Source organism: Pelodiscus sinensis, chromosome 1, assembly GCF_049634645.1.
Source record: "Pelodiscus sinensis isolate JC-2024 chromosome 1, ASM4963464v1, whole genome shotgun sequence".
NCBI lineage: Eukaryota > Metazoa > Chordata > Testudines > Trionychidae > Pelodiscus > Pelodiscus sinensis.
Genome location: NC_134711.1, coordinates 201,792,458 through 201,808,009, shown reverse-complemented (window position 1 = coordinate 201,808,009; position 15,552 = coordinate 201,792,458). Strand labels below are relative to the sequence as shown.

At 37.2% G+C, this 15,552-nt stretch overlaps 1 protein-coding gene and 1 long non-coding RNA gene across 6 annotated transcripts in view; one reads left to right on the top strand and one right to left on the bottom strand.

Moving 5' to 3' along the window:
• IL1RAPL1 (interleukin 1 receptor accessory protein like 1) overlaps window positions 1–15,552 on the top strand; it is a 1,160,102-nt gene that overhangs the window by 1,127,194 nt on the left and 17,356 nt on the right. For all 5 annotated transcript variants that reach the window (XM_075913277.1, XM_075913279.1, XM_075913280.1 and 2 more), the window contains one exon: window positions 3,707–3,850. In XM_075913277.1, the coding sequence (XP_075769392.1) occupies window positions 3,707–3,850 (144 nt within the window). The remainder of the gene's footprint in view (window positions 1–3,706; window positions 3,851–15,552) is intronic.
• LOC142822374 (uncharacterized) overlaps window positions 14,793–15,552 on the bottom strand; it is a 104,845-nt gene continuing 104,085 nt past the window's right edge. Inside the window, exon 3 of the long non-coding RNA XR_012898425.1 lies at window positions 14,793–15,031. This is a non-coding gene — a long non-coding RNA (uncharacterized LOC142822374). The remainder of the gene's footprint in view (window positions 15,032–15,552) is intronic.

Below are 15,552 nucleotides of genomic sequence, written 5' to 3'. Positions count from 1 at the left end.
AAATACAGTATATATTAAATGACCTCTGTGATACTGCTGAGGAAGTTAAAGTCAGGTGTAGATCAAAGATTAATTTCAGAAGTGCACCTGATAATTATAGTAGGCTTAGTGTAACATGAATGCATTTATTACCAGCCATATCATTCTGTATGTTTAGAGAGGGCATGTACTTTATTTTAATTAGCTGTTTCTTTCACTGGATTGCTTGGCCAAACCATCATGATAAAGAGAGAAAAAATGTAGCCATTGGTCAAAATGCTTGTAGCAGATCTCATTTTAAATTGAAGCAATTTATTCAGAAACCAATCTACTACTGTAGCAGTAATCAATGGGTTTTCCCCTAAAGTAGACCCGTTCTTGTTCTGCTGGAGGACTGTTGTTAATTGCCTGTAACTAAATGATGATTGTGCTCTTGAATGTAACTCTTTGGCACATGTTCATTTGTTGCATTGAACAAAATGCTAGTTCCCCCCAGGTTCAGCAGGATAATTTTCCTTTACAGTTTTCAACCTTTGGTCGTAGTCTCTTAAAGAGGGCAAGGGTCTATCATTTTAACATAACACAAACACTAAATAGGTTTTAAAAGATTTCCAGCACCTTTTGTTTCTCCTTTTTGATGTGGACTTGTGCTGAAACTGAATCTTTTTAAAATGCTACCACTCCAGGCAACTTGAACTTGAGCAGAAAAAGCGCATCACGCTTGCTGTAACAATCAGGCCCAATGTTTAATACAAAGGATTAAATAAAGCAATGAAGTGTGAAAATAAGTATGTCTTACTACCTTTGCTTATAGTGTAACATTAATGGTCATGATATAACATGATATAGTACTTTGCATTGGTCAGTTTCAAAGTGCTTTATAAAGGAGGTCAGTACCATTATCCCCAATTTACAGATGGGAAAAACAATGACACAGAGAAGCTTACTATGGACCCAAGAGGTCAGTCAGACTCCTACTTAGTCAGATAGTCTGTGCCACTACTACAACAGTGACAATGCAATTTTTAGCTCATTGCTTGAACAGGGGTAGTACAAGTCTTTCTATCTGGGCTGAGAGGTATTTTTCCAGGTGTAGTGTAGACATACCCATAGGATCAGTGAATGTTCTTACCAATTTTACTGTGTTGCCCTGCCAACAGAGAAAAAATACTCTGTGAATTCAGTTTGATTTTATTAAAAGGAAATAATTATATATGTTGTACCTGCACTAGAGATGTGTATAATTCCAATAGTGAACATTGCACAAAAATGTGCTTTAAAGGAGACTTTGTATTAACCAAAGTTATACTTTTCTTACAGTATATTAGTTTGCATACACCTTGATGGTGGAAAGACAATTACATGCAGTGTTTTCTGTTTAACCTCTCCCTTGTTGAGTTTGGGGAACATTTTGTTTTTGAGTAATAAAGTGTTTCCTTGCCTTTAATACATCAATACAGTGAGTACATTGGTTGGTATATTTTACACCTAGCAACATAGCCTATTAATACCCCCCCATATTCTAATTACCACTGAACAGCTGCAATACATGTGGTGCAAAATGATAAACTGGCTGTTGCGTGCCAGTGCAGAGTAATTTCCATTTCCATTTATTTTCTAAAATATTGTATTAAAAGCCTATGCAAACTGTGAGTATTGTTTTGTTGTGTGATGTTTTTAAAATGAGCTTCCTTTCTACAGCCTGAAAAAGTACTGAAAGTAGGAAATAAAAAGTGGTGATCTTAAAAATGTTAATGCAAAAGAGTTTCCACCAAAGTTTAGAAAAGAATGATATGAAATGTAAATTATTTTGTTTTATTGCACTTCCAGGCCATGTCTCTATTGAACAGAAGATCAGCCCAACCACAATCAATCTTTCAGAGTTTGATTTAGTGAGTCTAGTTAAGACTTGCTAAATCGAATGCTGATGGCTGCCCCCGCCAGCATCTGCTGCTCCTCATTCTTTGAGGTCTGAGGGAAGCCAATGAGAGCATTTGATCCCATTGGCCTCCCACTGTGGAGACAGTGGGGAAATGCAAAAGAAGGTACGTTGACTCCAGCTACATAATTAATGTAGCTGGAGTTGTGTATCTTGCTTCAACCTCCCCTTTTAGTGTAGACCTATCTGTAGTGTCCTCTAGGGAACAATGAAACCTTTTTTTTTTACCAGTGGTGTGTATATCAGATTAATAAAATGGGTACATTTGTTGGTAGCACATAGTAAAATGAAATGGAACTGTCATTTTTTTCTAATATTCTGTTTCTTCAACTGAGATGTAGAGTAATGTATTATTACATATGCATAGCCAAAAAAACATTACCTGGATAATGGGAGAATTTACATTGCTTAACCCAAGCACAGGCTGTCCAAATGGAAGCAAATGTTATCTACACAGGTTGCTGTTTATAGGGCACAGTGTTCCTTAGTAATGCATTATATAATATTTTCCTTCTGGAATTCTGTATTAATTTCCAGTTAGGTTTTTTATTGGCCAAACTGTGTTCATTTAATATCCAAGTCCTGCTCCAGTCCTCTTTCAAAACTGGATTATAGAAAAATTTAAAAAATGTTTTCTTGGGTTTTTCTGGAATGTACCAAGTTACTGCTCCTCCCCAATTTTAAGATAGCAAACAAACAAAACCCTTGGCACTTTTCATGATTTTTTTTTTCTTTTTGCATTCTCATTTCTTATTTGAAGAGTAGTGAGAACAATAACAAAATGGACTCTCAAGAGTTACTTCTATTTTCTTGACTATTCAACTATTAGATGTAGAAACAACAAACAATGATGTTTGTTATCATCTTATTGTTATCACTTATCACTTATGTTTGTTATCATCTTATTGTTATCACTTATCACTTATTGTTATCATCTGATAAATGACATCACCGAGGAGATTGCTATTGTCAGACAGACAGATATGGCTGCATTTGATTGGATTCTCCATCCTAAGGGATTGAGCTACATGACAATGATCTCAATCCATCATGTGAATCTCCAGTGGGATAATGTAACAAAGGATGAGCGGTCATGCTCTGAATCTGAATGTTAGATCTGACAAATTGTGATGATTTGCAATATCAAAACAGAAGATCTCCCTGTCCAGGGAAACAGCAGGGAATAAAGATGAATTGCAGATCAACTGTGTCAAAAATATTAACACATAACTGAGGAATCGGGTTTGGGGGCTTCTAGGATGATTTGTCTTCATATACTGTAAGCATTTTTATTTATATTTTGAAATAGTAAAAGGTTTATCTTTCATTTAATCTAATGCAAGTGACAGAAACCCATCATGAAACACAGCTGTGTGTCTGATCTTTTATTTCTGCTGGGGAGGAGGGTTGTGTCAGCTCTACAAAAGGAGAATATTTGCTTAAAATATGAATGGTGCGATGCAATATATGTATTGCAAACAAAGCAGTGATATATAGCTATAAATTAAACCCAGCACACAACATTGGGCAAAAACAGTTGACTGACTTTTCACATAAGCTATTTAAAATGTTGCCTGTGGGTATTTACATATGTATAAAGGAAAAACTGCATGCATTATCTGTACATTTCTCAGAGAGTTCAGAAATGTTCTGTAAACAATCTGGAAATTATATTTAAAAATCCTGCACTTGCATTCTACTATTATTTTCAACCTGAACATTATCTCCAGTGTTAACCTTTCTCTAATTCTGAATGTGGTTGTTATTCCATTTTATAATTCTTTGCAGAACTGATGTATACAGTTGAGCTTGCTGGTGGGCTTGGTGCTATTCTGCTGCTGCTTGTTTGTTTAGTGACTGTCTACAAGTGTTACAAGATTGAGATTATGCTCTTCTACAGGAATCATTTTGGAGCTGAAGAACTAGATGGAGGTAAGGCAGCTTCTCAATATATTTCCTACTTTGAAAAAATGTCTGTCTCTTTTATCAAATGCTTAATTTTCATTGGAGCAGGAAGTATTAACTATGCGGCAACCATCAGTGACGTTTCTCTCACTGCATTAGGCACTGCGTGGAAAATGGGTCCCTAGACAGCAGAACAGAAGCAGTGGTTGTTTGACTGATACATTTGCTGCTCTCTGGATCTCCAGTAGATAACTCTGTCTGTTGGATTTTTGCTCCCAACACCAAGTGTGAATTACAATCACTGATACATTAAGTGTGTTTAGATCTGTCAGTATTGAAAGTCAGCTTCAATTTCCCATAAGTGATAAGCGTCTCCTCTAATTGTGTTCCCCAAAAGTATTAGATGTTAAAGTGAATAACTGATCAGTTTTGATAAACAGTGCTGTTTTCAAATTTATTCAGCAGTCTATGCTCTTGGGTTTATTTACTTAACTGTTTAGACAGTAGCTAATTTTGATTAAACTAGTTCTGATGTGATGATTCAAATATGCCAGTTTAACCAATAGTAATTGGCATTATTTGCATTGAACTATATCAGATTTATACACTACTTTTATTACACTAATGAGAGTCACAACTGAATAGCAAACTAGGCTGAACTCTGGGCATTGATGAATTAGGCTTGGTGCCTTCAATCAGAGGTCTTGCAGTTTCTGACTACTACCTTATGGGTGATACATGATGGCTACGTCTACACTGGCACCCTTTTCTGGAAATGCTTAAAACGGAACAGTTTTCCGTTATAAGTATTTCCGGAAAAAGTGTGTCTACATTGGCAGGATGCTTTTCCGGAAAAGCACTTTTTCCGGAAAAGCGTCCGTGCCAATGTAGACGTGCTTTTCCGCAAAAAAGCCCCGATTGTCATTTTCGTGATCGGGGCTTTTTTGCGGAAAAGAAATCTGTGCTGTCTACACTGGCCCTTTTCCAGAACAGTTTTCCGGAAAAGGTCTTTTGCCCGAACGGGAGCAGCATAGTTTTTCCAGAAAAGCACTGATGATTTTACAGTAGATCATCAGTGTTTTTCCGGAAATTCAAGGGGCCAGTGTACACAGCTGGCAAGTTATTCCGGAAAAGCGGCTGATTTTCCGGAATAAGTGGCCAGTGTAGACACAGCCGATATGCTTATTTGCTAAAATCCTAGGCTGTGTCTAGACTGGCAAGTTTTTCTGCAAAAGCTACTGCTTTTGCACAAAAACTTGCCACCTGTGTACACTGGCCGCTTGATTTTGAGCAAAAGCACTGACGTTCTACTGTCCAAAATCAGTGCTTCTTGCGCAAATGCTTTGACGTTCCTGTTCGAGCAAAAGCCCTTTTCCATAAACGTTTTTGCGCAAGAGGGCCAGTGTAGACAACTAAAACCTGTTCTGCACAAAAAAGCCCCGATGGCAAAAATGATGATCGGGGCTTTCTTGCGCAAAACCACATCTAGATTGACACGGACGCTTTTCCACAAAAAGTGCTTTTGTGGAAAAGTGTCCGTGCCAATATAGACACACTTTTCTGCAAATGCTTTTAATGGAAAAACTTTTCTGATAAAAGCATTTGCGGAAAATCATGCCAGTCTAGACGCAGCCCTATTGAAATAAGGGCATTAACCACTATTGAAAATATAAGGTGTGGATATCCTGGTATAATTTAGAGTGTGATGTGTGTGAGATGGAAGATGTTAGCCAAAGCTGTCACACTGAGGATGAACAGAGGCAGTGAAATTATAGTTGTTTATGTAATGTGATAAGATGGAGAACATTACACCTAAGATCCTCAGGGATTGACCCATTTCTCCCTATAATATGAAAATGTGCAAGGATAGTTCCCAAACAGCAAAATCAGAATCAAATAAAGCAAGTGATTTTACCTGCTATATACACACACAACACATACACACAAATATTTCAGTATCTTGCATCTGTATGTCACCTTTTTTTTTTGAGAGAGAGATCACAAAATGCTTTACAACTGTAAAAGTCTCAGAGGGGCAGCTGTGTCAATCTGTAACTTTTAAAAATCAATGAGCAGTCCTGTAGCACCTGGGGGTATGTCTACACTGTACGGCTATTTCAAAATAAGCTATTCTGGAATTGTTATTCCAAAATAGCTTATTTCAAAACAGCATGCCTACGCTGCAGGGAAGCCCCAAAATTAGTCTGAGGCAGGCTTCCCTAATGTAGACATGCTATCTCGATTTGGAGCCCCAAGTGGCACAGGGGAGGAATAACTTAGAATGGCCCTGATGGGGTGCTATTTAGAAATAGCAGCAGTGGAGAGCCTATACATGTCTTATTTTAAAATAGCTATTCCAGAATAGGCATTATTCCTCATAGAATGAGGTTTTCAGATTTTGGAATAAGCCATCCATTATTGCAAAATTATTTTGAAATAATGGAATGGCTGTGTAGACACTCACATTGTTATTTTGAAATAATGCTAGTTATCTAGACATAACAGTGCAGTATTAGATACTAGCTAGAGAGAGAGAGTATCATGAGCTTCCGTGGTCAAAACCTATTTCCTGAGATGAATGGAGAAAAAGGGGGAAGAAAATTGGGAGGTTCCCCCTTTTTCTTCACTCACCTGAGGAAGAAGGTTTTGCCCATGAAAGCTCATGATACTTTACAACATGAGTGTATTAATTCATAGAACACCACAGTGTGATAAATTGGTATTACTAAACTAACAAAGAGGAAACTGAGATGTACAGAGATTGTGACTTGCTCAGCATCACATGGGTTTTTGGTAGACCCCGATTTCCTCAGGAATCAACCTCCCCAATAAAGCAATCTATCCTCTCTTCATCCTTTCTCAAGTCCTTGCTTTCTTGATCTTCCTCCTGAGAGGTAGACAAAATTATCCAAGCTGACAGAAAAAAAGATAGACTGTTACTTCTCTGTTTTAGTTGTATGTGAGAAAATGTAGAATGTAACTGTATTCAATCAGACCAAAATAGGTAGATACATTAGTTATTATTTAAATGGCAGTAGTTTTCATGTTTCCATTTACCATTACAGTTGTAATAAAATTTGAAAACTCACGTGGTCAGTAACATTAGACAGTGAAGTCTTATAACTTCAATTACTTGAGAAAATGAAAAATCCATTAGTCATTCTGAAACCTAAATCTCCCATTTGAAAATAGTAACCAAAACAACACCTTGAGCCAGAAATTGAGTTGGAGGTTTGAAGAGGGAAAATAATAATAATTGTCTATTTAAATCAGTCTCAATAGTAAAATAAATTCTACCATTACAGTGAGAAGTTTTTCTCTTTAGATAATCAATAAAAACAGCTGAGAATTTTATATGCTTCACTGTGGTAATAAGCTAAATGAAATATTACTCCCAGATTCCAAACAAAATAGAATGTATTGAATGAAGTGGAGTATATAAAAAACAGAAGTCAAAACCTATTGCATTAAGGGAGTTACTGCAGCTGGATCTTTTATAATAAGTGTCTATTTCACTTAAGTTCTCAAAATTAAAGCACATGTAGGAAGACATAACAGAAATGCCTCATGGACCAATAGTTTATGCTTTGTATGGGAAGAAGTTGTAAAAGTAGGCTCATGTTCTCTGTAGTCTGTATTACAAATTAGTCTTCTGCTTCACTGCACTTTCCAGAGGATCTCCACAAAATGCTATCTTTCATAATTCTCCCTAGCCCTGTCTCCTGTTGGACATTAGCGTGTGTCCATATGTTATCCCTTATTTAGATCATGTTCTGTCATATTACAGCATAACATATAGTTGAGCAAACACTGAAATATTCACAGGTTCTTTTTGTACAGTGGACTGAATCCCTACAGGATAGCAAGCACTCTAAAATTTAGGTCCAGTTCAATTTCTTAGCAGAAGATTTCCCTCAAAATATAACATTTGGTTTCTTTCCTGATTGGAGAGGTAATCCTGCAGGACATTAAAGCTCATCACAATCAGTTCCCTTCTCTCCTAGCCTTAGAAGAAAACTGCATTCATTTTTCTTGGCATTTCAGTCTGAATCTTATGTAATACATGGGTAAACTGTAAAATATATTTGAAAGCAAAGCTTTTTACCCTTACAGTGTGTGTAACTTTACCTCAGTAAATTCTATCAAGCTACTGGAGATAAAAATGTTCCTGAACTTTCCTCCTAACCTCAGCCTTGGAATATATCTTATTTCTTGACTCTTTGGAAAAAAAAAACCCTCGTTCTTTACTTCTGTCATCTACCCAAGCCACCTTTGTTCCCAAATGCTAGTTCCCTGCCTCTCCCCCAGAGTTAGATCACCAACAGCTCTCATTGTACTTCAGATTCCCCCTCAATGTACTAATGCATGTCTCTCTAGTGCTAGTTCAATCTCTTATCACACCATGATTATAGGACCTGACCAACTCATAGCTCTCATCATTTTTAGTTTCTAGCTATTATCCAGATTGCAATTATAGAACTCTATAAGTTTACTAGGGGGCAGTACATAATACAGAAAAAAGTATAGGTTTGGAAGTCTGAAATTCTTCCATTTTTAATTCTGTATCCCCTCGTTGATTTGCTTTGTAACTTAGTCAAGTCTCTTCTGTATCTTTTTACCTACCTGCTAATTGTAGACCTGTTATATTTTGGACCATTAAGAAAACTAAAAAATGTTCTATAACAAAGTGAAAACCCAGGCCAAAAAAAAAAAAAAAAAGAAGACGACAATGATGAAGATGACGACAAAGCTTATTAGGAGCTTTTACATGCTCAACACTTTTGAAAATCAGGCCACACAGAAAATCAGACCTAATCATAGATTTAAGAGCCTAAGTGTTTTTAAACATCTTACCCAAAAAGTTCTATATAAGTGCTAAGAAATGCTAAGTATAATTATTATTGCAATTTACATCTAGAAGAAGCTACCATGACAAATGTGACATCGCTAGTGACACTAGTATATACTGTATATTTCAGATCCTAGGGGGAGAGATTTCATACCAGTTTCCATCTTGCTATAAAGCTAGTTTAACAACTAATATTTACTCAAAAGGTTTAATATTTACATTTTTAAAGGACCACTTTAGGAACTGAATGTTCTTCAGTGTTGCCTTTTTTCCCCACTAGTAAAATAACTGTAATACCAACCAATTGGTATACTTGAAGCAACGGAAAAAAATTGCAATATCTTCACACTAGACAATCCCATAACTTGTTTTTCCCTTCTTTTGGAATATGCAAAAGTCTTGAAACAAAAAATTAAGATGCTTTACATATATGTTATATATACATATATAAATATTATATATAACATATATATGACAGTCATCCTGAAAGGAGGTGAAATTCCATTGAAATCAATAGGAATCTCATGATTTTATTCAGAAAATTTTGCCTTTGGGTTTCTAAGCCATTCAGTGTGCAGAAGTTTTCACTTATTAGTCTCAGATCCATTAAACCAAATGAAAGGCATTTCTCAACTGCTTAACATGAAGCAGATGTTTACATGCCAGATTCCAGTTGCAATAAATCCAGTGCCCAATTTTAGAATGTATGGACATATGGTGTCACTTTCTGGAAAAACAGTCTCCAAATATTGATATGGACTTGGAAATAATGAGTAATGCTTGCCAGAATACGATTAAATGTAGTATCATGAATTTATTAAACTATGAACTAATGAGGAAACACAATCCATCAGGACTGTTTCAGTGTGTAATTCAACTGGACATCAATGGTCCTGAGTTGCACACACCTGGCATGGGCCATATCTGTCTACACTCCCAAGCCTGCTCGTGACCCTTGGTGGAAGTCCCAATCTGTTTTTTCCTGCATGCAGGAGAAATGAGATGAGAGGAGTCCCATGCTATGTGAGACAGAGAAGCAAATTCCTTCATCATGTAATATCATGGAAGAGTGTCCTGCCGAAGATGTGCATTGGGTTACAGAAAACTCACATTAGACCACCATTTTGGCCCACTAACATTTGATTTTTCTGAACATATGGGTAAGATTAACATAAGAGCGGCCATACTGGGTCAGACCAAAGATCCATCTAGCCTAGTATCCTATCTTCTGACAGTGGCCAATGCCAGGTGACCCAGAGGGAATAAACAGAACAGGTTATCAAGTGATCCCATTTCTGTCATCCCTTTCCAGCCCCTGACAAACAGGTTAGGGACACCATTCCTACCCATTCTGGCTAATAAGTATTGATGGACCTTACTTCCATGAATTTATCTAGTTCTTTTCTGAACCCTGTTAAAGTCCTAGTCTTCAGAACAACCTGTGGCAAGGAGTTCCACAGATTGACTGTGCTGCATGAAGAAAAACTTCCTTTTGTTTGTTCTAAACCTGTTACCTATTAATTTCATTTGGTGCCCCCTAGTTCTTATGTTACGGGAACAAGTAAATAACTTTTCGTTATTCACTTTCTCCATATCAGTCATGATTTTATAGACCTTTATCATATCTCATCTTAACCTCCTCTTTTCTAAACTGAAAAATCCCAGTATTTTTAATATTTCTTCATATAGCACTCGTTCCAAACACCTAATCATTTTTGTTGCCCTTTTCTTAACCTTTTCCAATGCCAATATATCTTTTTTTTGAGATGAGTATATCTGTACTCAGTATTAAAGATGTGGGCGTACCATGGATTTATATAGAGGCAATAAGATATTATCTGTCTTATTCTCTATCCCTTTTGTAATTATTCCAAACATTCTGTTTACTTTTTTGACTGCCACTGCACATTGAGTGGATGTTTTCAGAGAGCTATCCACAAAGACTCCAAGATCTCTCTCTTAAGTAGTTATACCTCACTTAGTCCCCCTGATTTTGAATGTATAGTTGGGATTATTTTTTCCAATGTCCATTACTTTACATTTATCAACATAAATTTCATTTGCCATTTTATTGCCCAATCACCTACTTTTGTGAGATCTTTTTGAAGTTCTTCACAGTCTGCTTTGTTCTTAACTATCTTGAATGGTTTATTTTGCCACCTTACTATTTATCCCTTTCTCCAGATCATTTCTAAATAGGTTAAATAGGATTGGTCCCAATACAGACTGTTGGGGGACACCACTAGTTACCACGCTCCATTCTGAACACTGACCATTATTCCTACCTCTTTTTCCTGTCTTTTAACCAGTTATCAATCCACAAGATGGCCTTCCCTCTTATCCCATGATAACTTACTTTCCTTAAAAGCCTATGGTGAGAGACCTTGTCAATGGCTTTCTGGAAATCTAAGTATATTATATCCGCTGTATCCCCCTTGTCCATATACTTGTTGACCTCCTCAAAGAACTCTAGTAGACTAGTAAGGCATGATTTCTCTTTACAGACACTATGTTGACTTTTTCCCAACAAATTATGTTCATCTGTATGTCTGGTAATTTTATTCTTAACTATAGTTTCAACTAATTTGCCCACTACTGATGTTAGACTTACCAGTCTGTAATTGCCAAGATCACCTCTAGAGCTCATTTTAAATATTTGCATCACATTAGCTATCTTCCAGTCAAGATGATTTAAAGGATAAATTAAAAACCACAGTTAATAGTTTTGCAATTTCACATTTAAGTTCTTTCAGAACTATTGGGTGAATGCCATCTGCTCCCAGTGACATGTTACTGTTAAGTTTATCTTGTTCCAAAACCTCCTCTACCGACACCTTGGTCTTGGACAATTCCTCAGATTTATTGCTTAAAAAGAATGGTTCAGGTTTAGGAATCGCCCTATCATCCTCAGCAGTGAAGACTGAAACAAAGAATTAATTTAGTTTCTCCACAATGACCTTATTGTCTTTGAGTGCTCCTTTAGCATCTCAATCATCCAAGGGCCCCACTGATTGTTTAGCCAGCTTTCTGCTTCTGATGTACTTAAAAACATTTTACTATAACTTTTAAAATTTTTCACTAGCTGTTTTTCAAATTTTTTTGGCTTTTCTTATTATATTTTATTCTTAATCTGATGGAGTTTATGTTCTTTTCCATTTTCCTTACTAGAATTTAACTTCCACTTTTTAAATGAAGCCTTTTTATCTTTCACTACATCTTTTACTTTGTTGTTAAGCCATGGTAGCACTTTTTTGGTTCTCTTACTGTGGTTTTTTTTTTAATTTGGGGTATACATTTAAGTTTGTCCTCTATTATGGTATCTTTGAAAAGTCTCCATGCAGCTTGCAGGGATTTTACTTTTGGCTTTGTACCTTTTAATTTCAATTTAACTAATCTCCTTATTTCTGTGTAGTTCTCCTTTCTGAAATTAAATGCCACAGTGTTGGGCTGCTGAGGTTTTTTTCTCACCACAATGGAAATGCGAAAAAGTGTGATAACTGTAATGTAAATTCAAAAATTGGAGCTCTGATGTGCTGGATAAAAATTGTGTTATGTGGGAAAAATACCTTCCAGACCCCAAGACAAAATTTGGTAGAAAGATGAGAGCCTGGCATAGTGAGAGATCCAGCTCATTAGATAAGAGTAAGGAAGGATGTGGTTTGAGCAAAGCAAAACTGGATACCAGCCATCAGTGGGCAGAAGTGATCCCTCCCTCTTACTCTCAGGTCCATACAGATTTGACATGGACTCAGTTACCTTCAGGGAGCAGGATCTGGTCAGAGTCAGAGCCTGGATGTTGTGGGTGTCTGACTCCTCCTGCAGGCCATTGGGAAGGAAGGCACAAAAGAACCAGTAGAAACCCAATTTTCCCCTTTTGCCTCTGTCCACAGCCAAGGCAAGTAAAGGAGGTGGTCCATGTATCCTTACTACCTCCAGACCTATCAATCAGTCAGCAAAGTGGATAGGAGTTAGTACCATACACAAACATTTCAGCCAAACTCAGAGTAACAGTTTGAATCAGTGAGAACAATGCATGCAGTCTGAAAGAATCAATAAACTCCTAAACTGGAACGTGCCTAAGCAGAAGGTGAGCAACCCTCTTGTATTTAAAGGACTGGGGGGACAGGAGAGCTGAAAATCAGAAATAATAGAAAAAGGCTGAGTAAACAAATGCAGTGTGAACAGATTGATACTATGAAACTGGAAGGGAGTGGCCCAGTGCCACACCAATTACTGGGGATAGGGGCTGAGTGAGTCAGAGCTCCCTCTATCCCTGGCATGCATCTGGCTCACTGAGCTCCTGTCCCTGGCAACTGATCCTGGTCAGGGAGCTGGGTTCCATTACCTGCCAGCAGGGTCCTGAGGCAGTGGTGGCTACATCCCATTCCCTGCCTGGCTGCTAAGGAAAGTGGCCAAATGTGCCAGGGGATACAGGGTGAAAAGGTCAGAGTCCCTCTCCCCCTCTGCCTCTGGCAGGCCAATTGGGTGGTGGGGAGGATACTTTGTCTCCTATGTTCTCCTTATGCACTGCCTCTGGGAGCCTCTCTGTACCAATGAAGCTTGGTAGTCTTCCTACTAAACTACTATCAGCTGTTATGCATTCACTGCATTTTCTTCATCTTGCTGGAACAGGAATGAGATGATGATAAGGAGGTCAGCGTGCCCTCTCTCCTCATAGCAGCCCCATCACTCGTCTCAGTCTCTCTCAGTGCTGTGGAGTATTCCCTTGATGTGCTTGCTGGCAGAGTGTTCAGACTGGATCTTTTGCGGAGGAAGATTTAACAGTTCTAAATGAAAACTCTGTTGCCCTCGCCAGCTCTCTAACTCACTCTTCAACTTGGAGAAATGCCCCTGGCTTTGCATTGATTCAGAAGGACTGTGGTGACATTTTCTATTCTATGCTGATTGCTTTCCTAAAGTAAGAGCTTCCATTGCTTTTGGCACTGGCAGCCAAATCAATGGTTGGCTCAGAAGGCTTGGCAGGGCAGTTTCTGTCTTGGAATGATTTGGGGCCACCTCCCAACAGCAACTTCTCTTTCACCCCCATCTCTGCAGCAAAAGAATGGCTAGGCTCACATGGAATCATACACATCAGACTTTCTCAAGATAAAAGAAGGTCATCTTAAGTTCTTAATAACATCCGTGGCTTGTGAGTCAAGCTAAAGAGGAACAAGGCACTTCTTGTTCTGAAACCTTATACATTATGAAAAAATGAGGACATCTTTGAGAATCTTTGTATTTATTATGAATTGGCTACTAAAACCTTGGGATATAACTTTTGCAAATGGTCTAGGCATCTAGGAAAGTATTTTTGTTAATGATTAGGCCATACAGGTATGGCAACTCTGTAATTGCTGCTGAAGGTAGTGACACATTCCCAATTACAGAATTTCCCCTGGGGACCAATGAAATAACATTTCAGTAGCAATCTCAAGTGTGCATATGAGTTCTAATTGGCTGCTGGCAAAGTTTTCTAATAAGAAATGTTATTTTTTGAAAATCAATTTAAAATTCTGTCAAATAAAGCAGCTATAAAAACTGCAGCTTTTTTCCTTCCAAATGTTAGTAGTAGAATTAGTAGTAAAACTTCACAAAAACAGGGTTTTTTACTCTTAATTAAAATGTATATTGTCACAGTGTTGATTCATTTGAAATGTCATTCAAATAGTAAACTCCCAATTTATGTTTGCATATCAGGGTTTATAGCTTATATCCCTGAAACTAACTGACTAACAGGAAAAAGGGTCCCATTGTTAATGTCTTTCTATTTTTTTATTGCAACAAAGACATAATTTTAGTAAAATTCACATAAAATTAACTTTATCATATAATGCACTTTATAAGATTAACTGTAAGAAGAAGACAAATATAGGCTACATGTCTCAGAAATAGAACAGAAATAAAATGCTCTTCTAAGATATATACTGTCACTTTGAAAATTGCATATGAATTAGCAAAGTCCTTCATTTATCACTGAAAGTGTGGTGAGATATTTCCACTATATGGTCTCTTCTGAGTCTTAGAAAACTGCTCTATCCAATTTTTCCATTCTTTGAAGTTTCCAAGAGCAAAGGTTACCATTACATTTTTTTAACCCCAAAGTAGCCTCAAGACTATGAGAGGGTTAAAGATCACAGCTGGCACAACTGAATTTGGCAGACTTTTTTGGATTTAGTAGTACTGTCTATTAGGGAAAGGAAATGAGTGACTTTCTTCCATACTTTCTTTTATAAGCCTAAGGAGAATTGGAGTCTTTTTCAAGACATGGGCTGAACAACTGTGTTTCCAAAACTTTTTTCTTCATTCTAGTTAGATGAATATAAATAACTGGGTTGTTTTTTTCAAGATCCCTGGTAGTTCTGAAAAAAAAAAAAAGAATTAAAAAGGTTAGGTTGAATCCAAATTTGAAAATTCTGACAAATTTCAGTGAATCAAAAAATTCCATTTGGGGGTGAGATAAACCATTTCCTTCAACCTTAAACATTTTGCTTCTAGGCATTTTTGAAAAGTTAGATTCAAGGTGCTGCCTCCTTTCTAAGATTTAGTCCAGTGGTTAGGTTACTCACCTAGGATGTGGAAAACTCAGGTTCAATTCCATTCTCTGCATGATGGGGAGAAAGGATTTGAATATGGGTCCTAAATACTATAGAATATGGCATGTTCTGATGTGGAACTCTCTCTGCTGAAGTTGTTCCACTTTGGATAAATAGTTGGTCCCTGGCACAAGGACATGAATTTGGGTCTCCCATCTCCTTGGGGAGTATTGTAAGCAGCTGGCTACAGACATGCTTTCACTTTCTTTCTGTTGCCCAAGGACTATTTAATTATTTATACAAAAATGATGTCAACAGAGTAAACTAGAGAAAATCCCATCCTATGC